At 31.6% G+C, this 26507-nt stretch overlaps 6 protein-coding genes across 7 annotated transcripts; 2 read left to right on the top strand and 4 right to left on the bottom strand.

Moving 5' to 3' along the window:
- Window positions 1-3127: 3127 nt before the first annotated feature.
- Window positions 3128-8562, bottom strand: LOC139096240 (myb-like protein X). Its single transcript, XM_070647943.1, has 8 exons — window positions 8286-8562; window positions 7863-8170; window positions 7461-7788; window positions 7317-7397; window positions 5434-7257; window positions 5071-5246; window positions 3512-5011; window positions 3128-3450 (listed from the first exon to the last, which is right to left on the bottom strand). The coding sequence occupies exons 2-8, from the start codon at window positions 8080-8082 to the stop codon at window positions 3401-3403; spliced, it is 4179 nt and encodes a 1392-aa protein (XP_070504044.1). The 5' UTR covers window positions 8083-8170; window positions 8286-8562; the 3' UTR covers window positions 3128-3400.
- A 125-nt stretch (window positions 8563-8687) lies between these two features.
- LOC139096241 (zinc finger protein 90-like) lies at window positions 8688-10507 on the top strand. Of its 2 annotated transcripts, none has more exons than XM_070647944.1 (2): window positions 8688-8817; window positions 8958-10507. In XM_070647944.1, exon 2 carries the CDS (start codon window positions 9041-9043, stop codon window positions 10340-10342), a length of 1302 nt encoding a protein of 433 aa, XP_070504045.1. In that variant the 5' UTR covers window positions 8688-8817; window positions 8958-9040; the 3' UTR covers window positions 10343-10507. The 2 variants fall into 2 exon arrangements, with proteins under 2 accessions (XP_070504045.1, XP_070504046.1); XM_070647945.1 differs by lacking the exon at window positions 8688-8817 and adding an exon at window positions 8862-8931 and having other exon boundaries at window positions 9243-10507.
- Window positions 10450-16917, bottom strand: tho2 (THO complex subunit 2-like protein). Its single transcript, XM_070647942.1, has 13 exons — window positions 16817-16917; window positions 16517-16679; window positions 14938-16461; window positions 14459-14842; window positions 13456-14397; window positions 13215-13394; window positions 12776-13154; window positions 12366-12713; window positions 12223-12257; window positions 11383-11514; window positions 11154-11270; window positions 10919-11097; window positions 10450-10844 (listed from the first exon to the last, which is right to left on the bottom strand). Exons 1-12 carry the CDS (start codon window positions 16867-16869, stop codon window positions 11032-11034), a joined length of 4323 nt encoding a protein of 1440 aa, XP_070504043.1. The 5' UTR covers window positions 16870-16917; the 3' UTR covers window positions 10450-10844; window positions 10919-11031.
- A 128-nt stretch (window positions 16918-17045) lies between these two features.
- On the bottom strand, window positions 17046-19463 carry LOC139095858 (PR domain zinc finger protein 5-like). Its single transcript, XM_070647386.1, has 2 exons — window positions 19092-19463; window positions 17046-19019 (listed from the first exon to the last, which is right to left on the bottom strand). Exons 1-2 carry the CDS (start codon window positions 19368-19370, stop codon window positions 17151-17153), a joined length of 2148 nt encoding a protein of 715 aa, XP_070503487.1. The 5' UTR covers window positions 19371-19463; the 3' UTR covers window positions 17046-17150.
- Window positions 19464-19713: 250 nt separating this feature from the next.
- On the top strand, window positions 19714-21905 carry LOC139095960 (zinc finger protein 60-like). Its single transcript, XM_070647532.1, has 3 exons — window positions 19714-19938; window positions 19993-21737; window positions 21797-21905. The coding sequence occupies exons 1-3, from the start codon at window positions 19803-19805 to the stop codon at window positions 21833-21835; spliced, it is 1920 nt and encodes a 639-aa protein (XP_070503633.1). The 5' UTR covers window positions 19714-19802; the 3' UTR covers window positions 21836-21905.
- A 260-nt stretch (window positions 21906-22165) lies between these two features.
- Window positions 22166-24996, bottom strand: mmy (UDP-N-acetylglucosamine pyrophosphorylase mmy). The gene is made up of 3 exons (XM_070647905.1): window positions 24380-24996; window positions 23857-24246; window positions 22166-23751 (listed from the first exon to the last, which is right to left on the bottom strand). The coding sequence occupies exons 1-3, from the start codon at window positions 24657-24659 to the stop codon at window positions 22955-22957; spliced, it is 1467 nt and encodes a 488-aa protein (XP_070504006.1). The 5' UTR covers window positions 24660-24996; the 3' UTR covers window positions 22166-22954.
- Between the last annotated feature and the right edge of the window lie 1511 nt (window positions 24997-26507).

Below are 26507 nucleotides of genomic sequence, written 5' to 3'. Positions count from 1 at the left end.
ATTATTCTCATTCGAATGAAGGTTTCTGAGACATTTTTCATGTTTATTGTCTCTAAAATTGTTTTGGATTTTCTTGACTGATAAGATCTAGAATATAATGAGATTATGTTTTAAACTTTATAATATTTATGCTCAATTCAATTATTATGTTGAATTTATGCTTAAATTAACTTAAACTCTTTCGTGAAAAATCAATCTTTTGTATTTTTTGTCCAATTTCATGCATAATGCTTGTCCCCTTTCAGTTGTCTTTGTCATTATTCCACAAAATATCACAAAAATAATCGTTACAGAAGGTGTCAAAATCCCCTGCATTTTTGTGTGTATGTGGATTTCTCTATTCAATCTCGTGATGCTTTTTTGTTCTTTTCACATGTAATAGCATTAGGTATGAAAAAGTAGCAAAAAATAAAATAGGTAGGGGATGAGGAAAAATATATGAATCACATCAGGTTATTAATGCACACAAATACGTTCACGAGTATGATGAAAAAATACATTTAATGATATTTTGTACTACATTCATAAATGTATGGATGAATTGTGAGAAATTCAATGAGATTCACCCTCATAAGTTATAAACAGCTCATTCAAGAACGTAAAAATGCAAAACATAGGAACAAGTAAGTTATTATTAGAAATATAAGCGCATTTAATAGACAAAGAGCATACTCATGAGTATGCTTACATAATTGAGCATATTCAATTACATTGATTGAGTATACTTATGAGCACGCTCTTTCGGAGCAACAAGAAGCCTTCACTAAACCTCTTGTGTTAACTCCAAATGGAAGTCGTCTAAATTTGGCGTCCATATGACTGCGTGATGGAGCCTTTCTCATTTGTGCAGCTCGTGCATTTAGGAGAGTATTCTTATTTTCAAACAACGATTGTTAATCACTTTCCAATTATGAGATAAGACATACTTCAAAAGGATTCGATTTTGTAGATGGTAGAAGAGCTCGTGGACGAACAAAGAATCTTCTATAGGAAGCTGTCGGTAGAAACAGAATTGTACTTAGTATTGGAAATTGACATACAAAAACCAGCGAGAGAGCCAGCTTTAACCATGGATCACAATTGATCTATTCGGTCAGTGAAAAAAAGAAGAAGACGATCCATAAATTTATGGAGAATATATTGAGACGAGAAAAGGATCATTCTCCAACAAAGCGCCTAAATGGCCATAAAAATCGTGATCTAATTAGCAAAAGAAATTATCATATTTTTATTATTCATTTTACATCAGTAACATGATAACAAAACGAATAAAATATAACAGAATGAGTAATAAAAAATGGAAAGAAATAACTACAAGTGCTCCGGAATAAAAATTATCAGCAACTTCCAACAATCGGTCAAAATGAGTAACAATCGACGTTCATTGCTCAGGGGAAAGTCCGCTAAAGAAAAATAATATAAAATAAATTTATTATAAAACTAACATGACTCACCCTCGATAATTTTTTTGTTCTCTCGTTGATTTGATTTGATACACACCGTTGATTTTTGCTTCAATACTAATCGCTTACTATGCATAATGCGTTTAGATGATTCGTGCTTTCGTTCCTTTTTCAAAATAGAAACATTTAAAATCAGTTCCTCACATTTAGGATGTCACAAAAAGAGACTCTTTTTTTCTCACAACTTTATCTCTGTTTATGATTATGACGAGTAAAGGAGAGAGGAGATCAGCAATTTCTTTCACAAAATTTGACTTCCGTAACACATTTTCCTGTGTCTCACAGGAAAGTCAGTCAACCGATCTAGTCACGTGTGTAATTGATGACACTCGAAAAAATGGACAGGCTGCAAAAAAACTGATTTTTTTTTCTCGATACAGCAACGGTTTTTCAGTCTATGTCTCTCGATTCTTATCACTTTTTAGGAAGGGAAGTAAAATGCACCTCTCAATAGCGATGTGAACTTCCTCATCCCTCATATTTTGTTGTTGTTATTGCACGATAAATGACTGAATCTCAGCATTTCAGAAATGCTTTTGAGTGTGAAAAGGTGCAATAAAAATCATAAAAGTGCTCATCCCTCTTTTTTATTGCATGGAAAATTTTTGGCACGTGGCTGAAAAGACAACAAATTCAATTTTTTTTATTGCTGCTTCGCAATATTTTTCTTTTATTTCTTTCATTAGATATTGTGATGATCGGCATAAATAAATAATAAAAATTAATATATTTATGCGTTTTGATGTAGTACGCGTGAACTATGGCTTTAAATGTACTGTAAATAGATATTTCTGAATAATTCAGTACTACTAGGATACTTTGACGAAACATTCATAGTTAAAGTACATTTATATCAAACATTTTCATCCAGTTCAACCAGTAAATGTTGTAGGTTTATTCAGCAACAATAAAAGGTTGAGAAAATATCATATGTAGCATGCATCAAATGCAAAATAATATAAGGCCGAAAAGCTGTTTGATACAAAGAAAAAAAGTAACACAAATTAAAAGGAATTAATTTACATAACACAATTAAGAGCATATTGCAGCCTTAATTCCTAGTTTCTGAAATTCTAATGAGTAAGATAGCGGGTAGTACTCGGCCCAGATTTGCGAGGACGACACGATTGTTTGAAGATATACATATTAGTATTAGTACGATTTGATATCTAATGCAACAAATTTGAGGTCTCTACCATGTATAGTTTAAAAGGCAAAACGTATTTTTCATTTCCTATCAAAGACACTGATATAATTTCTATGTGTCTCCGAAAATATGTGCTCAAAAGCTTGCAAGTAAGAATAATAGATGGTACTGATGCAAAAAAGATGAATATTTTCTCCTCTGTAAAGGCCTGTTTTTGTGTCTGATCTACATTCAAGACACTTAGTATAGACACAAATGATTGTTGTGTATCAAAACTAATTTAACATGTCTTTATTACAGAAAATATGTATCGGATATGTCATGTGTCAGTACTCAAAGACAACAGAATCACGATTCCATACTACATATCTAATAATAAGAAATTTATTTTGTTTAATGTCACAATTTTTATAGATAAGTAAAATTTGTGTCAAAACTTTTAGGTAATCGTTCATAATTACAATTTTATGATTTTTTATTGCATTATTCAAATTTAATTTCATTTTCGTGTTGTTATTTGACCTAATTGAGATTTTATCTTCTATGTACAATAATAGTAATAAAATAAAAAATAAAATAAAGAAAAATCGCAAGGATACAAAGAAAAACTTTAAAAGAATGTTCTCTCAACTTTATGGAACTAAAAACATTAAAAATCATTAAAATGAAAAAATGTCAAGAAAGGTTTACTAAATTATTGTAACCAATTTTACAAAGTCTTAAAAGTTATCTTAAAGTTTAAATAAAGAAAAATTATATTTTTGTTTATTTTCAACAAAAAAAAGGCAGTCTAAGCAAATGTTTTTTCAGCTGTCCGTTGCTGGTTGATTCTTGGATCCACTGAAAAATTGAAAAAAAAAATTAAGTAATAAGTTGATGAAAAGCAAAATTTAATATTTACTTGAATTATGAGGTTTTGATGGAACAGAGTATCTCTGTTGAGGATAACTTGGCTGATATTGCGAATTATTATGATGTTTGTTATGATAACGATATCGATTATCATGGTTGTTACCGCGAGGTTGAACTTGAAAGCTGTGTTCATTTTGCATCATTTGTATCTTATGTAAATGATAATACATTGGATCAACATTGACGCCAAAAGCAGCAAACATGTCTGGTGTAATATTCTTTAATCTTGGCTGTTTCAAATGAGCAGGAGGCGATCCGAAAGGTGGCGATGGAGGAGGAGCTGTATCTAATTGATCTTGTTTTTGTACAATAATTTGCATTTCATTTGTAGGCAAATTCTTTTTCCTTTCCTTAATCATTTCATTTAGACGTTGTTTTCTCAACCTTTTTCGTTTCAGTTTGACTATCTTTTCATGTTCATTTTCATGATTTAATTCATTATCGGAACTAGTTTCACCTGGTAAAATTCCATCCTTAAAAAGCACCTTTTTTGAGCTAGTTTCTTTTTTCTCCTCCTTATCTTTCTCAATTTCTTTTTCAGCATCTGTCGTTGGAACTTCCTCGACTTTCTGCTTTTTCATTATTCCACGCTCAGCAACAGCATTAACATTAATTGGGCGCAACTTTATGAGCGCTTCATCATCAGAATCTTCAATATTAATGCCAGCATCAAAATATTTTTGTATTTCTTGACGTAACTTTTCTTTTCTCATATATTTTGCCATTCTCTTTCGTTCACGCTCTGCTTTTCGTCTAATTTTTGCCTGTTCCTTTTTCTCAATCTGCTGTTTAATCTCTTCAGGTGATAGTGGCTTTGGAACTGGAGGTTTAACTGGTTGTGGCGAAGGCATTTCATTGCTAGGAACTATTTCTAAACAATTTCCAACTTGGACAGCTATTTGGTTACTTCCCACACGTTGTTTCTCGCGTTTTTGTTGTGTGATCTCAACGAGATTCGAATTATTGACAAAGTTACGTGGAGATGAAAATGTATTGTAGTTGTCCTCATAAGATTGTGCATGATTATTCATCATTATTGGTGCTTGATATCTTGAATCCATATTTGTTGGTGGTGGAATAAATGACTGATTATGAGGATAAATGTCAGAATAATAAAATCCTTGATGATCTTGATGACTATGGTTCATATGTGGATGTGGATATTGTGGATTGTCATGATGTGAATAATATGAGCTGTCAATTGGATACTGTAATGAAGATGAATTTTGTGTAGGAGAGTCTGAGAGCATTCGATTGATTCGATCATCTAGATTCGGTCGGCGTGGTGAATGTGAAGGCATAACTGTAGCATTCCATGAATAATAATCATTCATTTGTGAAAATTGCTGTTGACGTTCAAGTTCCGTGTCGCTTATTGTGGAATCTGGCTTATAGCCATTATTTGGTGACTCCATTTTTCGGAAAGATGGTGAATATGAACGTCTATCATAACGATCATATTCAGGTGTTCTCCGCAAATGTGTTTGTTCTGAAGGAAATGAAAATGTTAATAAAATTTTGTAGCATTCATTTATCCATAATAATTACCATTCATTGGCGATGGACTATAACGATTTCTACGATATACAGGAGATGGTGAGCGACCATATGATGGACTAGAACTGCGACGATACTTGGAAATTGGAGATAACCTGCGAACTTTTGGAGGTGGAGTTCTCCCTCTTGAAGGAGGTGATCGTCTATTTCGTCGAACAGGACTGTGTCTAAAATGCAATAATTGATTTATTGAATGATTCAGCATTCTTAGAAGCTATTTTATACATATTTTAATTATTTTCTTTTTTTGTTATCAAAAAAAAATTACTTTGTTTATATTGAAATAAGGTCTTCAAATTTGAAATTAAAAAAGCCGTTAAATCTATTTTTAAAAAATAATGTCGTTAAACTTACCGTGAATTATGTGACAATCTATGTTTAGGACTGAAATCTCGTCTTTTAGTGTCTCGTTTTTCATCCACATGTTTCCTTCTTGGTGAAATACTTCTTCGTCTTGGCGACGGTGTCCTTCTTTTAGGCGATGGCGTTCTTCTTTTTGGTGGTGTTTTTCGTCGCTCGTAATCTCTACGATCCTCTTTTAATTTCTTTCTGTCACGTTCTCTACTATGTGATCTTGATCTATGCTTTTCTCGTTCTCGTTTTTCCGGACGTTTCTCACTTTTTTCTCTATCCCTCTCTTTCTCCTTTTCCTTATCCTTTTCTTTCTCCTTTTCCTTATCTTTATCTTTCTCTTTTTCGGAAATGACTGGAGTTACAGGAGGTTGCATCGTCGTCGACATTGCAGCTTGTGGAAAAATCATTCCATTATTGCCAGCATCTCGAAGTGAATAGATTTTAAATGGAATCGGGAACTGTGATTGTCCAAAGGAAGGTACAATTGGAGATGCTGGGATACTGTTTGGAGCTGTCGTGGGTGTATAAAGTGGAGGTTTTACAAGATTTGTTATTAAAGCTGGAGGTCGAATAATACTCTGTTGAGGTTGAAATCTTGTCGTTACACTTTCTGTTGGTGTTGAAGCATTTTGAGCAGCACTAATTGGTTTAATTTGTGTCACCATAGGCATTGATGTTGCATCGAATCGTCCAAAACCACTAAAAATATTGACAATTTTACTAGTTTCATCGTCTGTCGACTCATCTGAGCTTTCCTCACTACTTTCACTGCTAGATGATGATGAACTAGATGACGAGGAACTTGATTCATCATCATCGGTGTCGCTTTCAGAATCACTATCTTTTATTTCCACTAATTTATTCTCTAATTTATCGACTGTCGTATCAGGTTCTTGATTCAAACTAAATAAGCTTATAGCTGATTCCCTTTTATCCAAAAGTATCGGCTCATTCACATTTTCATTGTCACTATTGTTATCATAAAGTTCACTGAAGCTTGATAAATAGCCTTCACTTTCAAGATCTGTTAAAAAGGAACAAACATTCTTGATTTGAGGTGTTGAAGATTTGCTTAAAGAGACAGACGATGTGTCAAAAATACTGTCTGATCCTGTAGTTATTGGCGATTTCTCAGGAGAATCAATAACAACAGGAATGTCAATCTTCTTTTCTATATTTTGTTTAGTAGGCACAATTGATGGTCTTACATCTTCTTCAAAATCATCAAATAATTTTGGAGGAGGAACTGGCGACGACCATTTACTTTTCACTTCCATAGTAATAGAATTCTCAAATTCATCAACCTCATCTGAGTCTTCTAGGAAAATATTAACTTTCGGCTTTTCAATTTTTCTAATTTTCTTCCTTTCAATTATTATTGGCTCAAATTTAATTCTTTCTTCAGTCACTTGTTCTGATGTGTGCTCCTCTAATTTCCACGATGAGTCAATGATTTCTGTCTCAATCGATTTTTCTTTTGTAATCGGTGAATATGATGGACTTTCTATCTTAAATGGACCAACTTTATCTTTTATTTCCTCCTCTTCGATTTTTATTTCAATTTTGGATAAACTTTGTTCCTTCTTTTCAACCTTTTCATCCTCATTATTTGACTTTGGTGTATCTTTTGGTTTACTTGCTGATTCCTTTATTTTTTCATGAGAACTAAAACTTCTGCGTTGGCTTCGTGATCTTCTTTTTTCTTTTTTCGGCCGATCCTTAGACTTTTCATCTTGTTTGCCGGTAGATTCTCGTCTAGAGTCATTATATTTTTTAACTCTTGGATTTTCAGCAAATGAGATTGATGGTTGAACTTTTGTATATCTGTAATGATATTCTATAATTAGATCAATCCAAAACGGACAACTAGCTTAAATATTTACTTAATGCTGTTTTTCGAAAAAAATATCGAAAATGATCCTTTTGCACTTCGCACTTCTAGCATGTCAGATTTCACTTTCCCACTAAATTAATTGGATATACATTGTTATTTCATATCCTTATGATATATTTTTTTAATTACTCACTTTTCACGACGATCGCTGAAAGAATTTCTGGGAGGAAAAAGACGGTCATTACTTCGTCTAAAATGAGAAAAGCTCGAATTTGGTGTAGGAGGTGGCCGCATTCGATCAAAATTGTTGCTGGATCTACGAAATTGCTCATCTCGATGAAAACTACGCCTATCATTAAAATGCTTTTGATTATCACTTCTCTTTGAACTCTCTCTGTCTTTGTTATCCTTCAATTCACTAATAATCTTTTTGCGTACATTTTGGAGGTATTTTTCGTCGCCGTTCTCAATTTTTGAGTTTAGTTTTCTCGATTCCTTTGAACTTTTGTCAACACTTTCTCCTGCAAGAATGTCATGAAATATAAGATATATAAGTAAATGCACGTGAGTTTTTTCAAGGTTTTTTTAATATTACCTGATTTGTTCTCAAACGTTAAGCCATCGTCGTCGGATTCGTCAGAATGGTCAGAATGACGAGCACGGAAATTTTTCTGAAGTTTTTTCTGTAATGGAATATTAATTATATTATTTTTAAAGTCCTCATCGTCGACTATTTCGCCGTCAGATAGATTTTGACTTTCATTTTCCTCTTTTTTCTTCTCTATTGAGATTAATTCTTCGGTTGATATTTCCATTGATATATTTATGATGTTACAGCTAACTTTCAAGTGAAAAAATCACTTCATTCGATGATTTATTAATTAAAGTATCTGTTTACGGCACCTTAAGATCATGAAACGAAACAAATTAGGAAAAATCAATTAATTTTAATTTTAATGGAGGACAATATTTATGCTTTCGCTGAATTTAATATTATAAAAAATTTCTCTTTACATACTTAGCCATCTAATTAATTCGTTTTAATAATTAATTTTCGCCTACAAACTTGATTTCCTATATATTTTGATTATTTTTGAATCTTTGATAGAATTTTTTTTATTTCATTTTCTAGACCAAGTTCAGAATTATTACTATTTTGACTGTGTTGAAAGTGCTTTTTGCGCGAAAATCAAAACTGTTTGTTTATCTTTTGATTCCCAAGTTTATTTCTCAATATTTCCTTATTTGTTTCACTTTATATAACTTAATGAATTACATATTATACTAGTATAATTTACGAATTTTATCTGAATTCTAATTTCTGTTTATTTTGACATTCTGACAAAGTTTAACTGAACGAACTTCATTTTCGTTCAGTTCAAATAAGTTAGAAAAATTCAGAATAGAACGCATTTAATAATTTGTTTGTGGAGCGTGCTACACATGTCTTATCTGTTGTATTTCAGACTATCAACTAATTTTCTAATGATTCAATGGTTGCTCGGACTTTAAATCATCTTTAAATTAAATGACAAGGACAGTCGGTCAAGGTTAGACCTTTTAATATGTTTTTACGAAAGAAATGTTAAATAAAAACAATTAATTCTCAATACAATTTTATTGAAGAACGTACTATAATTAAATGATATTGCTTCATATTTTAGGTAATTCTTATTTGATATTTTTTTAGGTTTTTGTTGCGATCACAGAAGATAAATAAAAAATAAAATACTGCAAGCTAGTCTGTAGTACTGTACCTTTGAAAAAATAATAATGAATAATCAAGATCAAATCATGACAAAAATGGAAGCAATACCAACTGAATGTGAAGAAAATTACATTGAGAATTCTGAAAGTTGTGCAATAAACAAAAAATGTGATCAAATAACGAATTTAGATGATCTTTGCGGATTCTGCAATCTAAAAACGGAATCACAAAAGATCAATTCATTAGGAAACCTAATTAAATTAATAGATTTAAAAAAAATCATGAACTATCTTGAATTGGATCATGAAATGAATTTGATTAACAATGTCTGTGAGGATTGTTGTGACAAACTATTAAGTATGGAAAAATTCAAAAGAAAATGTTTAGCAGCACGTATTAAGTTTAACGAGAGATGCTGTGGTAACGACAATCAACAAATAAATGACAATAAAATAGAATATAAAGGCAAACAGCCTAGTAAGTACCATCAATGCTTCTTTTGCCATGAAATTATCAATGGAATTACTGAATATCGCATTCATAAAAAGTCGTGTCTTATAAAGGAAGTAAAGTGTACAGTTAAAGAATGTACAAAGTCTTTTATGTCCCAAAGTGGATTTAACACGCACATGAACTTTATTCATGGAATTGCTAAAACATCAAAATATACATGCATTAATTGCAGAACAAACTATCAAATGACAGCGATCGAGTTTCAAGAGCATATGAACAAATGTTCAAAAAATGATGAGTTAAGCCAGGAACAAATTCAATGTGATATATGTAAAATTATGTGCAATAATCTCGAAAATTACGTGTCTCATAAAATGTCTCATGACACTAAAAATTTGATAAAGACGACTGATGATAATGGAAGGACATTTTTTCGGAAGAAGGAAAAGAATAACTTTGTATGTGATTTATGCGGAAAACTCTTTGCCAACAGTAGGAATATAAGAAAGCATAAACTGAATGTACATCTCGTCAATTTTGATGGCGTCCTTTTTAGTTGTGACTTGTGTGCCATAACGAAACCTACGAAAAGACTTCTATACAAGCATATGAAATCTGTTCATATTCTTAAACCAACGCCATGCGAAGTATGTGGAAAAGTTTATAGAACTAGAGAATTATGGCAGAAACATAGCCTGATTCATAATGATTTGAAGAAAAATCATGTTTGTATGTACTGTCAACATAAACCTCGATTCCTTTGTAAATCTGCACTACAAAAGCATTTAAAAGCAAGCCACGGAGAATGTGCTATAATTAATAAGTATCAATGCGATTTTAAAACATGTGAAGCATCTTATGCATCCGAGATTAATTTAAATAAGCATAAACTAAGAGTTCACGGATATTTATAACGAATTTATGAAAAATAAAATCAGGACAATCGAATAATTTTTAGTTATTGAAGTAATGCATGATATTATTATTGATAAACGCTAACAATATATATAGTCAATTGATTAACATCTTTAATAAGCTGTTCTGCAATTAGGTATATCATCATTTGTGTCGATGGGTTTCGAAACAATCAAAACGTGTAGTCTCGTTAAAACTTCACCATATATTGTTTTGTAGATGAATCGTTGGACTAGTTTTCCTTGATATCTTGTCCATTTCAGTTTTAAGTGTTGTATTTTGAATCAAAATGCAACAAATTTACGCTTTGCTTCTGATGTTATTGGCTTGAAATCTTTAGTTTTAGTATGCTCCATGGATTGTCCATTCCTTTGAAAAATCAGGAAACACAGTTTTCGAATGTTTTTATTTACGTTTTGCAATGTTTTGGATGCTGTATATTCCCAATATTAAACAAAACAAGGCGCATTCACGAAAAGCAAGACACATCGTTTAATTGAGCTAGGATTTTCATGTGATTGAATGAAATAAATAATTTAAGTAAAAATATCTTTGAATTTTGTTTATTTTCTTACTTAAATACACATTTTCTTTCTTTAAATTGAGTAAGCTTGTTGAACATGTATGTCTTAAATCTAATTATTGAATGAAAATTCAGTTGTCAAATGATGTAAGATTTCTGATTGTTTTAATAACGATTAGATCTGGTAGATTTTGGGTAATGTCCTTTTTCATGATGACGATCGAAAACTTCCTGTAAATAAGGAAAAATTTAAATTAAAGAAATCGACAGATTATTTACAATCATACTTGGCTCCTCGAATGACGTTCCCTTATTTCTTCTTCTCCATTGTGATGTGCAAGTTTGACAGTCTTTTCTTCATTCTTTCGTCTCTTTTCATTTACTTGCCCGCTTTCCTCTCGATCCTATAAAAAAATAATTTTTGCTTTAATTACTCTTAATAGTTAATGTTACTCTTAAAAGTCATTAAAAATGACATTTATAGTTCTTGGATTTAGTTGGGGACATTCTTCTTACCCGTTTCTTAATTAATTTTTTTTCTTTCCTTAACTCTTTTTCCTCATCCGTTTGTTTTTCACGCTTTTCTTTTTTCATTGCTCGATCTTTTTTACTAACTTCAATAATGACGTCATCTTCTTCAACTCGTTTCTGCAAAAATGTCAATTGATTAATTTCTCTTCTTCGATGCTGCATTGAAAGATGGAGCCTCGTTTTTTGGTCGACTAAATATCCATGTTAGGAATATTCTGTACGCTCGTATTGAGCATGTTTTTTTTTTTTTGACTTTATATCATTTGAAATTGAGCGACTTTTTCAAATAAAACTATGAACTGGAATTTTAATTAGTGGAATTATGGCTAACTTAGAAGTATGATGAAATTACTTTATATATCATGTTTGAAATTTAAGAGGTAGAAAATTTACCGACTTCATTTTGTAACTTTTTTTTTTCCAATGACTAGACAAATTATTCACTTTTCTATTTAATTCACTGCATTTCACACAACGAATTCAGTCCTTTTTCTGTTTTTATCACTTTAGATCTTCAATATCCATTATTTTGTACCTCCATAAGTTGTGTTTGCTTCGTGACATCATAAACTGCTCAACAATTTATTAAAATATACAATCAATGAAGTCAAGTCCGCTCCTCATTGTAAAAACGTATTTGAAATGATTCCATGAAGCCACATTATTCGAAATCTTATTATCTTATATTAGGATAGTTTTTGATAGTCTAAATATTTTCATGCTTGATGATCATTTTGAGTACTACGAAGGTCCATTTTTTCTTGATCTTAAAACAACTTGGCATTTTCTTCTTCAACCCCCTTTTTATGTGACGGAAATACTAACCTTCGACGTGACATCCACTTTACGACGTTTTGATTCTGCAAGTATATGTTACATTAGTTAACGGTTTTTTAATTATAGCTGTTTAGTGTAATTTTAATAATTGACATAGACAAAAATTTAATATGTTAATGAAAATAACTTACCTCGATGTTCATCAACAATCACCACATCGTTTGCATTGGATGGCTGTATTATAGATCCATTACTTGAATTGGACACTGAACTGAGATCACCTTCGAACTCGACTGGCGATGTTGCTCTTTTCTCTCGACGCTTCTCTTTTTCCTTGTCACGTTTATCGTCTCGTTCCTTTATTTCACGCTTTTCTTCCTTAATTGTAGACTTTTCTCGCGGTGTCGGTTCTCGTTTGTCTTTCGACATTTCACGCGCTGGAGTGATTTTAATCTCTCGCTCAACTGTGGCCTTTGATGGCTCTCGGTCGAATTTAATTGGCTTCTTTTCGACACGTTCTTCCTTCACTAGTTTCTTATCTGTTAAGAAATTTTTTATTTCAAAATCTGGAAAATAAATGAAATTATTTTGAACTACTTACCAGCTTTAGAATCGCCATTAACTGATTTGTTTTGATCGTTGGCTGCAGCAGCGACTTGATGGAAATCATTCTCCAAAATTAATTGACCTTGCTTTTGTTTAAGAATACCTAAATATGATGAAGCTAAAACATACAAGTCCTGACGCTTTACTTTTTCCTCATCTCGTACTTTCTCTACGCGTTTATGAATGACTTGTTCTGTTTTGCTGACTACAGGGAAATGGTTTTGAATGTGCATTAAAATAATAAATGCATTTCTAATTTGTGTATAGTCTTTTGATCCTAAACAAGTGACAATTGATCGTGTTATTTTAAAATGCCATTTGTGACAAACGTGACGGAAGTTTTCATATCCAACATGGTCATTTTTATCTGTGCACTATAAGGGTAATGGATACATTAATTATGAAACAGAAAACTTGTCAAAACTAAAAATTACCTGATTACTAATTCTAAATTTTGTAACGAATCCTGGGAAATTGGCACACTCTTTATTGAAAGTTGCCTCATCGGAATGCCATCGCATGACTGTTTCCAGCATAGCGTTTAAGAAACGTCCATAACGGTTAGCTTCATTTTCTGTGCATGTTGTGATACTGCATGTTATATCACAAAGAATCTAAAAAAATAGATGAAATTTAAATTTTTGATTTTTATCCATTTAGAAATTAATCACTTACCCGATCATAACAAAGTAGAGTTGAGAAATTCGGAGTTTTGAGAGTATGAATGATGTTGACAAATTTGGCGCAATAAATAGCATCCAATGCAGTAAACGTACATCGCGGAAACAGACAAAGTTGCAAAAACTGAGGAATTGTCTCATTTTTGGCACCTTTTGATGTTCTTGATGGGAACCAACTGTCTTTCTCAATATTAAGTCTACCCATAATCTTTTCAACATGTTCCTGTTGCTTCTTTTTTTCTTCTTGTAATTTTTCTGAGAATGCTTGTAGTCTTTCAAGCTCTTTTTTAATTTTTGATGCTGTACTTCCATTTTCATTGGCATTTAGTGTCACGATTTGTAGTTTCAATTTGTTAATTTCCCGTTGATAACTCTCATTTGGAGTTTGAAGATCGTACATTGATAATGACCAGAAAGTTACCAAAAATTGGGGACTAATATCTTCCCAAACTTTCAATGGATGGAGAGGTTTAACTGATTCAATTACAGGATTCATAACAAATGCTGTTGCCTCAAGATATTTTTCTTGCTTTTGTGAGCTAGTCAATTTCTTCATACTCGTGTCATTCTTTCTCAATTGATCATATTTCTGATTGATTGCATGTGTAAACATCGGACGAGCTAAGAAAAATGCTACATCTGAGTGTATGTGATAGTCCAATAACATGTTATGAATTGACGGTAAACGTTCAACATATTCTTCAACGGAATAAGTCGAGCCCAGAAAATTTCCAAATTGAACTAAAGTATCTTGACACTGATCATAAAGTTTACCGACTAATTTCGGGTGACTTTTGGATGTTTCATGATAAATGACACAATTCTTTTGCTGAGCAATTAAGAGACATAAAGCAACGGATAAGTCATTACTTGCAAGAGCATCTTTTAGGCGCTGTGATGATTTTTTCGTGTTTCTAACTTGACTAAAGTACCCAGCCTGTGAATAAATTACATAATTAATTTTAATATACTACAAACTGTATTTTTTAATAACATACCTCGCCTTTAAGTAGTTCTCCACCGCTCATAGCACTTAGTTGTTCATTTGTCATCTCTTCAACTGCTTCTATACCGACCATTTTCTGAACAATTTCCTTTAGAATCAATAAATCTAAGCTTTTATGTGCTTTCAACTGATTGCATATATATTGCATCAGTCCACTCAACTCAATGGAATATTTCTTATAAATAGCCCCACAAAAGTTAGCCAAACTTTGAAGCCAATCTGACAAAATCCCATATTTGAATCGTTCTTTTCCACTGGTAACAAGAGCTTCAATCACACAATATCCCAATACGTCGTAAGATAAGGAAGTCAAGAACCTTAACGCATCTACAACTGGAGCAATTAAGTTATCGTATAATTGAATTTGGCCGAGAACCTATAAATTTAATATGTGATTAGTTTGCTTATGATTAGAAAGGCTAATCAATGTCTTTTAGGAATTAAAGCCAGCAAGTTATAAGTTTAACTTACATAGTCGAAGAGAAATCCTGGAGAGCTGTGAGTCAATTTTCCAATCCGACGACCAACAGGTTTGACATTTTCTTTGCTAACTCGTTTCATAAGTGCTTTAATATCTTGTTCAGCATCACCTCTCATTCGAATTAATTTTGGATGTACCAAATAAGACTCGTTCTTCCAATAATTGTACAGAGCATAGCGGATATTGTAAGGATATAGTTTAACAACTGTCCATATTTCCTCGGCAACACAGCAGTTACTTTCCATGTATGATAATGAAGGAAGAACACAAGAATCCAATAAAGAAATAATGTCAAAGTACAAAATGTTCTTATCGTCTGTTTGAATTGGCGGCGGTGTTGAAGCATCAATATTTAATTCATTTTCTAAGATGACACGCATTAGTCGAATTAGTTTTTGAAGCAGAACTGGATCATAATGAAGAGATGGTCCAAGTGTATTAAGCATCGGAAATGCGTGATCTCTTAAATTGATAAAAGAAATGACTTGAGGAGGAGCCTGTTTATTAGAATGTGATGATAAAATTTTTCCTTTAATATTTGCTGGAACCGCACATTTCAATCGGTAAATTGGTTCGATTGTTATGTTAATCAAATTGCATAATTCCTTAGCTATAGATTCATATGATGTTACACATTTATCAGGTAATTTCGAAATCAATTTCTGAGCATTTTCCCAATCAGCAATTTTAATAAGTGCTTCGCATAGACCAAATTTCTGATTTTTATCATGGGATTTTTCATGACTCGACTCAATTTCTGCTTCCTTCTCATCATCTGGATTTTTATCTTTATTTGTTGATATAATCTTAAGCTTACGAACATATTCTTTTGCTTCATCGATTTCAGCTTGCCAATCAGCATATAACTTTTCGTCAACTGGTGATAACCAAGAATAAATGTCATCCAACTTGATTATATTATATTGAAGAAGAATCGCAGTGACTTTATAAAGAGAGAATGGAGTTTGTTCCTCAGAGTAATTTCGATACTTATATCCAAGAATTTCGCTGATTATACTCGAATCGGGCATATACGATTTAAGTAATGGAATATAAAGTTCATGGCGCTCTGGACGAATTTCAAACGATTCCAATATCACATCTAGAACTCTATTTGGATCGACATTAAAACATCCGATAAGTGATTTCACCATCTCCAGCGAATTTTTATCACTATCATCATCTACATATTCCTTGTTTAGTTCTGTTAGTAACTTTGCATATCCTTCATTTTCTTCACGAAACAAGTTAAATCGTCTTTGCTTATAGTAAAGTTTAGTCTTAATCTTGATAAATTTGCTATAAAAATTCTTATTAACGATACCAAATTCTTGAAGAGAATCAGTCTCTAAACGTTCCTTAAGCAGCTTTTCAGAAAATATCTTTTCTGAATCCTTCACAATACTTCCAAATAAGCTTCTCTCTTTCGCCGAATACTCATTTTGAAGCTGTGTTTCTGTATCCAAGACTTGAAATACATCAACGGTAATTGATGCTATATCCTTATGTAAGCACTGGAAATCAATAAAACATGTTACAATGAGAAGCAATAAGCTAAATGTAACTTACAGTGAGCTCTGTGAGCGCTGATAATAAGGCATCCTTTTTAATATCACCTCTGATACCGCCAACGATCAAGTCATAAATTATCCTGCTTACATCTACATTTTTTGATTTCTTGACAAGTAATAGACTTTCATCGTCTTTGATGAAACTTTTAATTTGCTTAAAACTAAATATGAAGTGAAATATTTTTAAGAGAAGCCATGATATATTTTCTTTTTTTTTAACAATTATCAATATGTGTTTAGGCCACATTTATGTTTATCTTGAACTATACCTAGTTATCTTTATATTATTCATACTTACAATTCTGTTTTTCCCTTAGTTTCCCAGTTTTTCAACAATGAATTAATTTCCATTTTACTTTAACCAAATTTTGATTTTTTTATTTACAGTGACAAACAATCATTGACAAGGATTGCTCGTCGGCGTTTTTCTGATAATTTTCTGAAATTCAAATTTAAAAATATCGTTAATAACTTGATCTACTTTCTTTTTATTAGCAAATTCTGTTAAGAAGCTAAATTTAGGTACCTAGAATTGAATCTTTTTTTATTCAATTAAATTTTAGAGTAAACAGTTTCTACATTTACAAAGGTGATTTTGATGACACAAGCATAAACATTTACAAATAAATAATTTATCCATTTACATAGTGCTGTATAATGCTTTCATTATAATTATTATGGTAAATTTGATGAACATTAACACGATGTCTAGTTAATTGATCATCTCTTGAATAAGCTGCTCCGCAATGAGGTATATCGCATACAAACTTTCGAACAGGCTCGGCACCACCATGATGTTTTGCAAGATGCTTCCTCAATGCTGTATTAGTTACAAAACCTGGTCTGTGTGGACAATAATCACAAAGATTGTTCTTTTTGAAATCTCCATGAACAAGTTGATGCTTTCTCCATAATTCTCGGTTTTTAAAAACTTTTCCGCATATTTCACAAGAATGCCAACGAATAATGTGTGTCGATTTCATGTGATTATAAAGTAATCGTTTTGTGGGCTTTGCAATTGGACATAAATCACAATAGAACATTTCACCAGTAAAATCTAAGTAGTGTACGTCCGATTGATGTCTTCTTAATCCATAGCTGTCTCTAAATACTCGTCCACATAGATCACACATATGACAAACTTCAGCTTTTTTCGGTTTTCCATCAACTCCGTCAACTAATAAGTCACTTGCTTTCTTAAGACTCTCATCATCATGGAACTGAATGTGTGCGGTATAACTTTGTAGAGTACCGAAAATTTTTCTACATTTATCGCATTTAATTGGCTGTTCCCGATATTCATTTTCCTCAAGACATTTCTTACAATGTTCATCGTATTGAGCTGCACTCATTTGATAATTTGTCCTACATACTGGACATAAATGTCTAGATACCTTCGGTAAAGCATGCTTTCTTTGAATATGGATGTTGTAGCCGCCTTGATTCACAAAATATAAATCACATCCTTCGACTTCACATTTAATTCTTTTATTTGGACAATTGTGAGTCTTATATGTCTTCTTTCCAACAAACTTTTCTCGACAGAAGAAACATTCATGAATTTTTTTTCTACTTCCATAAGGTTTATTCTTATAATTGTCGATTCCGCTAGCGACTGTTTTCTCAGAATTATTTGTAATTTCAACGGGTGTTCTTGTAACTAACTTTTTAACTTTTGTTTCTACTTTTTTGATCATTTTCTTTTTACTTGTTGATGGTGATGGCTCGTCCTTACTTTCCTCAATTTGTTTTCGTTTTCTTGCACCGATCCTTGATTTTTGCTCGACAGATTGATGATCATCGGAATCATTAGGCTCATTCTTAATTGTTATTTCAAATAGATTCAAACTTTGAGATTCCTTATGTGAATTCTCATTTACATTTATTTCCTCTGTAAAATATTCTTGTGTTTTTTCATCATCTGTATCTTCCAGATAATGCTCAGTTGTGTCTATAAAATCATCTGTATTATCGTGAACATCATCTCCCTCATCTTTGTCAGTATCTGCATCATAAAAATTATAGTCGATTTGGTCATCATCCTGAATTTCTACTTTTAGCCAATTTGTGGATGGATTCCTTTGATATCGTTGTAGTTGCTGAGTCTCTAAAATCTTCCTATCAAGATCCTGCATGGATAATATTAGCTCCTTTTGAGCTGTTTGACATCTCTTTCTATAGTTTGAAAACTCAATAATTCTATCAAAGCAGTTTGCACATATTATGTCGTTAAATGCTTCACTATATTCCTGATCAATTCCAAGAATACTGATCATTTCTGCTATGTCAATTGAGTATGCCTGAAGTTTGCTCATTGCTACACACTTTAAATCCTTTTCATTCGAGAAACAAAATCGACACAGACTTTTGATCACCTTAACTTTTTCGTACCGTTTTTTCAACAATTCTTTTTCTTCGTCGAAAGCATCCCTTTCAATTTCCTGTAACATCATTTCTGCTTGATATCCTACATAATGCATACTGTTCGAATCGTATTGAACCTGCAATCGTGGTAAGTATTAAAAAAATTAGTATTGAATGTACACATAATTTAAGATCCAGTATATATTTACCACAATTTTCTCTCCGTTCTTGTAGTATATTGTTGGAACTGTATTTTTCTGTAAATATGGACGACCTTTTTTGTTAATCTTTATTTGTTCTGGTAAGAAATGGTGTTCACACATCGCTTCTGATGTAATTGGTTTAAAATTTTTAATTCTTGTGAAAATATTCCAAAGCTTTACTAGTTTGCCCTGACAATCCATTGGAAAGCGAAAAAACCTCACATTATTCTCATTAGATATTGATGGGCAGTTAAGTACTGGACATTCACGTCGGAACTTATCCATCTTACACACTATTACAGTCGAATTTGTTAAAAATTAAATTTTTAATTTTGCTTGACTTCTTTTTTCATTCAATTTATCGAGGTTTTAATGACCAAAACAATCGCAATAATAGCTGAATTCAGCAAGTTTGAAATAACATTACTGAAAAAACCTAAAACGCAGTGCTAAAATGTTTTTAATTACTACTTTTATACTATAATATAGGTATTTTTCGTGCTGCTACGTAATCTATTTAAATTTATAAAGTGTAAATATGTGTCTTAAATACGTGAAAATTTTTCATTGAAAAAAGACAGACAGTCAAACAAAGTTAAGTTATGTTTTCTAAAAATTTAAGCTAAAAACGTAAACAAGAAATAGAAAGAAAAAATTTCTAAAATAATATCTTAATTAAATGAATAATAGAAAAAAGTCACAATAATTGTGTAAAATATGGGTGGATGTTCAGTAATAAATTGTCATAATCGCTTTTCACGTGGATCGAAACATTTCTTTAGATTCCCTAATGAGACTTGGCGTAGAAATTTATGGAAACAATTTACCCAAAGAAAAGATTATCAGCCAAAAGGTAATTTATGATGAAAAATAAATTAGCACAAGTATTTAACTATTCATTAAACAGGATCATCAGTAATTTGCGAGGATCACTTTGCAACAGCTTGCTTTCAAAGAAAAAACAAGAGAGTTTGGTTGAAAAAAGATGCAATTCCAACTATTATGTACAAGCAAACGAGCGCTGGATTAGAAAAGTTTGAAATTAAGTATAGTGAGGCGAAAAATTGCTATAATGAGAAGGATTTTACATTGATTAATTCCATTAGAGTGAATCACGAAGATAAAAAGTCTATTCTTAAAAGAAAACAAGACAGAATTAGTGAATTAAAATCATTGTGTAGATTCTGTATGTGCAGCCAAAGTGACGAATCCAAACTCGTACAAATTGTGAAACTAGAGACTTACTCAATTAATATTCATGAATTAATGCAATTACTTGGACTGGATATGGAAAATCATGAGATTTTTAGTGATATAGTATGTGAACAATGTTTTCAAACGATTGTGGACATTGACAATTTTAAAAAGAAATGCAAAGAAATTCAGTTAGAAATATTAGATGAGCTTCAACAATTTGATAAGAAAGTAATGGAAATGACAAATTCAAAAGAATTTGTTGATGATGACGTTTTTTGCGATGATATAGAGTTAATTGTTGAAGATCTAAATCAAACTATGGATACATCGATAGAAATAGTTGAGGAGCATTTAGTCGATGACAATGAGGAATTAATTGAGCAAGAATTTGAACTTCCATTAGACCAAATCGAATATGTTGAGGAAATACCTTTTAATGAGAATCAGCAAATGAAAACCGAAGATGATTTAATAGATCAAGAAGTTGTAGTTTCTATTACGCCCATTCAGTTGAACCAAAAATCACTAGATTATACTATAGAATTAGATAAGTCAAAGGAAAATTCAATTCAGGGAGTTGATGAATATGAGGACGTGTCGGTTGATGATATTATTAAGAATCCAGAAAGAAATCGATTCTGTTTCAAAATTTTTGAATGTTTCTTTTGCAAAATGAAGTTTGCAGGAAAGAAAACTTACGTAGCTCACAAATGTCCAATTTCTGAAGTCAAATGTGAGAAATGCGAAAAGACATTTAACAAAGTTCATTTATATAATAGTCACATATCAAATTTTCATCACGAATTGCCGATATCACAGCATTATTGTCCAATTTGTAAAACAGTTCTAATCACGACACTAAATCAATTTAAAGTACATAGAAGAAATTGTAACAAGCAGACAAATAATCAGCCTATAGAATGTGAAATTTGTCATAAAGTTTGTAATAATCTCAAAGGATATACGATCCATAAACTTTTTCATGATACACGAAACTACACAACTAGTACAGGCGAAAAGATTGCAACGTCAGGTCTCAATGTTTTTCCTGGAAGTGCTGTTTGTGAATTATGTGGCAAGGAGTTCCAATCAATGGTTGGTTATAGAATGCACAAAAGAAATGTCCATCGAATAGGCTCAGAAGGGGAAATTTTTCAATGTCACGTCTGCTCAAAAATATGTCCAACACGTCGCTCTCTTTTTGATCACATGAGAAATACTCATCGTATTCAAGAAACTCCTTGTCAAATATGTCATAAAGTGTTTAGAACGAAAATATTATTGAGTAAGCATATGATCTATCATGACGAAACAAAAAGAGTTTTCAAGTGTAATGTATGTCCTGACAAAAGCTTCTTTACAAAAGTTGCACTAAAACGTCACCAAAACAGTCATTTAGGAAAAAAGGATTATCATTGCCCAGATTGCTCATCAAGCTTCACGACAAATCATCAGGTAAGCTTATTGGTTTATATTTCGAAATTTCAATAAATTCATAAATTGTATTTTTACAGCTAAAGGTGCATCGAGCAAATAAACATGGTATTAAATAAGCTAATTTTTGTTGAGATTTTGTTTGAAGATGTGACTAAATAAAAGGACATAAGAAATTTATGAAATATTGTTAAATTTTCTTTAAACTGCTACTTCCATTAAATGAGAATTTATCCCTAAAATATGAGTTGGAAACATTTATCTATTGATTCCTGTCAATACAAAAATTTATATTTTTTTAAGAATTTTACTAAATACGAGGCATGATAGGACAGTATAACCAACTCTTGAACCAATATAAAATATGACATCAAATAAACAATAAAGTTTATCAAACTTTTCAATCGAAAACATCGAAAAACAAACAATTGAATAAACTAACACCAGAATTTTATTTGCTTGCTTCATATCATACATTTTATTCCTTCTTCTCTTATCATCATATTTGTTTTTTTGACACACACTCATTGCGGAAACGTGAATAATTCGTAACAACTTTTATTTTATCTGTACATATAACAGTAATAATAATAAGCAATTAATAATGATAACGGCAATAAAAAAAATAAAAACTCTTCTGATCAATTTCGCTCCAAACAAGTCAGATCAAAATTAAAATAAACTATCCATAACATAAAATAAAATATATAAGTACCTAAATGATGAGATTTTCTCTCTCTGTTCATTAAATTTTTTAGTGATGTAAACTTATAGTTATAAAGGTATTAAAAAAAAGATTTGTATAATGTAATATCTTATGTTCCAGCGTTTCCCAACACAATCATTCTCGCCTAACGCCCGCGAATTAATCACAATTTTCCTTGCATAAAAATATTAATCTGTTATAATATTAAAATTTCTAACTATGTTTAAGCTAGTTGGTAGAAAATGGTATATACATACATGCTATACGTATGAAAAAATATTAATTTTTTTTTTGCTTGTGCAGTTATTTCTTGTTTCAAACATTTGACGGCATTTCCTATTTATATGAATGAATAGACGAAAGAGAGAGAATTGCAACAAAATATTTTTCTTTTGTGACCGATTTGGCGCTTACAGTTTGAAAGCTTGGAATTTGTTCAAACAAAGTAAGCTTTTAAGTGTATTTAATTAAACGTGTTAATTAAGGAAAAAAAGGTTCAGGAATGTGATTTTAATTTTTATAAAAACCCTTTTTACAAGTGACCGTTTTTAATGGAAAGCTCACTAGGACAAGTTAAATGCACGGTTGTTGTATCAAAAATTTTTCCTTTAACTAATGGCTCTAAATTTTCTCCAGCATAGGACAGTAATGGAGATATTTCTACTTCCTGCACTTTATCGGTAAATTTTCCGCCAGCTTTTTCTATGTAACGTCTATGAAGTTTAAAAATGTCATTTCTAGATGTAGATGCACAATCTTTTCCTGCACTGTCAGCATTCTTCAATGCACTAAACTCAACATCTCTTGCTACTTCTACACTAACAAAATTTTCTGCAAACTCAAAGACGTCAAATACAAACTTTTCAATTTTAATTCCATTAACTTTTTCAGGTATGACTCGCTTGCCCGTACTATCGATGTGAGGGATCTTTTTCTGAGCAACATGAAGCTTAAGTTCTTTTTCATAAATTGATCCAATTTTGTTGAGAAAATCTGCATGGAAGAAGTGATTGCAGATATTGCCTGCATTAAATTTCAACCTTCCATCAGCATTCTTCATTTCTGCAGTTTTTTGAGTAATTTCTGAATATTCAACAACTTGATATCGTCCATCAACCATACAAACAACTCCTACAGCTTCATTTGGATGCGATTTCTCAACAACTTTCGCCGCACAATCTGCATTCTGTTTAGCACAATAGCCAATAAAAATTGGATCAGCTACTTTAATAAGAATATTATCAACACTATGAGCATGAAGATATTGCACTTTGCGACGGTTCATATCTGCTAAAATACCTCTGTCTCTAAGAGCACGATAAAGTCCTCCTAAATGTCAAACGATTTTTAAAAAATAAAAAAATAATGTATTCATGAATAAATATGAGAAAAAAAATACTAAAGTTCAACACAAAAAAAGAAATAGACAGTTACCATTTCCATCAGGTGCCTTGGCTATGCGATGCTTCTCATCTAGTAATATTTTTCCATCAAAGTCGAAGCAAGGTAAACTACCTTGCTCAAAAAACACAATATTCTCCTTATTAAGACCAAAATAGTTACTTTCTCTAAAGTACTTTTTAGTTGGTTCCATTGTATGTTCACTAGTCATTATATACCAAACAATGTGTCCATCTAATCCTGTATGATTCTTAGCAAGTTCCTGCAATTTGCGAATTCTTTCTCCTTGAACACGAAACAGTGACTTTCTTGAAGGTAATTTAATGTCAAACATTCCTTTTGGATTTGTTGAGCCAAGACGAGTTCCCTGACCTCCAGCCATTAACAGCACGCCGACACGATTGTTCGCAATATGAGTGAGTCCTAAGTAGTAAATTAAGTTTAAACTCTTTAAGAAATGACAACTGTAGTCTATAGAATTAACTTAGTAGTGTCATTTAGACGTACTTCCAACTCTGCTTGTGCATTTATTTTATTGCATAATTTGCTCACTTACCTTCATTCTCGTAAACTTTCAATTTTTCTTCATCTGTTCGAGTTGTGGACATAAAAGTAGATTCAGGTATTGCTTCCATTCTGTCATCTAATTTTTTTGCACTTTCTTCCAAAGACGAAGTTGCTCTTTTAAAAAATGATTGCACTTCCTCTAAATTAATTTCATTGATATCATCAACAAGACTCACTCTTTCTTGATCAGTTAGCTCATCCCAATATTTAATTAAATGTTCTTGTCCATATCTAACTAATTTTTCTTTAATATTTTCGATTTTCGTCATTTTGGCACGATTGATTCTGTTATCTTTGTAAACGCGATGTGATATTAAATAACAAAATAATAAAACTATTTATGACACACAACAAAATTAGTTAGGTAGTTATAATATGTGTGAATAAATAAGCCACGTAAAGAGGAATAACACAATATTTAAAATTAAGCTTTTTTTCAATGAAATTGTCTTCGATCGATCTGTTTTGTTACGAGTGAAAGTTATAACTGAACAACTGCGATTCCACAGAAATATCCAATATTGCCATGATTGCTTTAAAAGCTTACTTCGCCTCTTAAGAAAAACTTGAAATTTTATTTCTATGTATTTTCGGCTCTTTATTTATATTAAAGCATTTTTTTGCGCAAGTAAAGATTTTAAACTGAGCAGTTAGTCTGTCATACTATTCTGGTTATTATTGGGTGAAATAATTAGTAACGGAATTGTAACGGACATTAATTTTTTCAATTTTTTTCGTTAACTTTAACGAAGATCATGTTCAAATTTTGAATCAAAAATTTGAAATTTGAACTTGTTGATTTTAACGACAATATTTAGTAAAAAAGGAACATTTTATGAGAACGTTTTGATCTTATTAGATATCAAATTCAAACTGAACATACAGATTAATAAGATATAAATAAAACTAACATTATGAAGGAAAAATGAACCTAATTATTAGTTTTTGGTCGAAAATGCGTTCAAGTCAGTGACATGTGACCAATTTCATGCAAGTTTTTTCTCTGTGTCTAAGCTCCCCTCTCTCGAATTTTCGACTTCTACACATTCGTTCTGGCATTTAAATTTTCGCATTTTTCCGTTTTTCCTCAAACTGTTGTTTGAATAAGCGCTTATCAACAAGCTATAATTTGTGTGTATTATATGATAACAGATGGATATTATGATGTATACATACATTTCCCGTTCCACTTGTGTTAGTTTTAACTGTTTCATGAGTAATCATCTTTTTCATGGTCAATATTCAAGTTTTTAGCGCATTTTTGAAATTTTTTTCAAAAAGGTAGCTTAATAAGACACTTTGTTCGTTCATGTGTTCGTTTGTTCGGCTGGAACGCGAGATCTCGAAAACTAGACATCGTAGAGAGCTCTGGTTTGTTTTAATAGCTTCGTTCTATCGAGTTATTGGGTTATCGGTCATTTAGAAGTTTCAAATCAACGCATAAATACTATAATTAACAATTTTTCATTTTCATATACAACAACAACAAAAACAACAACACGTTTTTTCATTGTTTTACAGTGTTTTTCAATGTTTGTCGATGTTTTAACAGTGTTTACTGAACAATGTTTGAATTTTTTTTGACCGTTATGAGGTTTGAATTATGAAAATCCGTTGATCTTTTGATTGAAGTTCTTAAATTTTTCGAAGTTTTATATAGATTTTGTTTTTTAAATCTGGAAGTGACCTGGATCTTACTGGATCTTGGTTTTTAGGTCTGGAAGTGACCTGGATCTTACTGGATCTTGGTTTTTAGGTCTGCAAGTGGCCTGGAACTTACTGGATCTTGGTTTTTAGGTCTGGAAGTGACCTGGATCTTACTGGATCTTGGTTTTTAGGTCTGGAAGTGACCTGGATCTTATGTTTTAGGTCTGGAAGTGACTTGTTAATCAATTACTGATCGCTGGGACAAAAATGCGCTTAAGTCCCTCGATCAATAACACGAGGACTTTTGTAATTTTTTTCTTCTTTTCTTATTGTTATTATAGAGGCGGCATGTTCACACTTTTGATCTCTTTTGATTATCTATGTTATTGTTACATATTTCTGAAATTGAAAATTTAATAATTTTTGGATGGGTCCAGACTTAGGTCTTAAGAATCTGATGATAAAACAAA

The sequence above is a fragment of the Chironomus tepperi genome, unplaced genomic scaffold (assembly GCF_022539635.2).
Source record: "Chironomus tepperi strain 1889 unplaced genomic scaffold, CSIRO-AGI_Ctep_v1 contig_376, whole genome shotgun sequence".
Classification (NCBI taxonomy): Eukaryota; Metazoa; Arthropoda; class Insecta; order Diptera; family Chironomidae; genus Chironomus; species Chironomus tepperi.
The sequence above is the reverse complement of the archived record's forward strand: the minus strand, read 5'-3'. Positions and strand labels throughout refer to the sequence as shown.

Excerpts from the sequence above, each read along its gene's own strand:
- LOC139096240 (XM_070647943.1), bottom strand. The coding sequence starts at position 8,082 with ATGGAAATATCAACCGAAGAATTAATCTCAATAGAGAAGAAAAAAGAG. Across the intron at positions 7,398-7,460 it reads TTCAGCGATCGTCGTGAAAA|TGGGAAAGTGAAATCTGACA; the intron begins GTGAGTAATTAA and ends CAATTAATTTAG. Across the intron at positions 7,258-7,316 it reads TTTTCGAAAAACAGCATTAA|ATATACAAAAGTTCAACCAT; the intron begins GTAAATATTTAA and ends ATATCATTACAG.
- LOC139096241 (XM_070647944.1), top strand. The coding sequence starts at position 9,041 with ATGAATAATCAAGATCAAATCATGACAAAAATGGAAGCAATACCAACT.
- tho2 (XM_070647942.1), bottom strand. The coding sequence starts at position 16,869 with ATGGAAATTAATTCATTGTTGAAAAACTGGGAAACTAAGGGAAAAACA. Across the intron at positions 16,680-16,816 it reads ACTAAGGGAAAAACAGAATT|TTTTAAGCAAATTAAAAGTT; the intron begins GTAAGTATGAAT and ends CTTCATATTTAG. Across the intron at positions 12,714-12,775 it reads TAATGGCGATTCTAAAGCTG|ATAAGAAACTAGTGAAGGAA; the intron begins GTAAGTAGTTCA and ends ATTTCTTAACAG.
- LOC139095858 (XM_070647386.1), bottom strand. The coding sequence starts at position 19,370 with ATGGATAAGTTCCGACGTGAATGTCCAGTACTTAACTGCCCATCAATA. Across the intron at positions 19,020-19,091 it reads AGAACGGAGAGAAAATTGTG|GTTCAATACGATTCGAACAG; the intron begins GTAAATATATAC and ends CCACGATTGCAG.
- LOC139095960 (XM_070647532.1), top strand. The coding sequence starts at position 19,803 with ATGGGTGGATGTTCAGTAATAAATTGTCATAATCGCTTTTCACGTGGA. Across the intron at positions 19,939-19,992 it reads AAAAGATTATCAGCCAAAAG|GATCATCAGTAATTTGCGAG; the intron begins GTAATTTATGAT and ends TTCATTAAACAG. Across the intron at positions 21,738-21,796 it reads GCTTCACGACAAATCATCAG|CTAAAGGTGCATCGAGCAAA; the intron begins GTAAGCTTATTG and ends GTATTTTTACAG.
- mmy (XM_070647905.1), bottom strand. The coding sequence starts at position 24,659 with ATGACGAAAATCGAAAATATTAAAGAAAAATTAGTTAGATATGGACAA. Across the intron at positions 24,247-24,379 it reads GAAAGTTTACGAGAATGAAG|GACTCACTCATATTGCGAAC; the intron begins GTAAGTGAGCAA and ends TTTACTACTTAG. Across the intron at positions 23,752-23,856 it reads CAAGGCACCTGATGGAAATG|GAGGACTTTATCGTGCTCTT; the intron begins GTAACTGTCTAT and ends TTTGACATTTAG.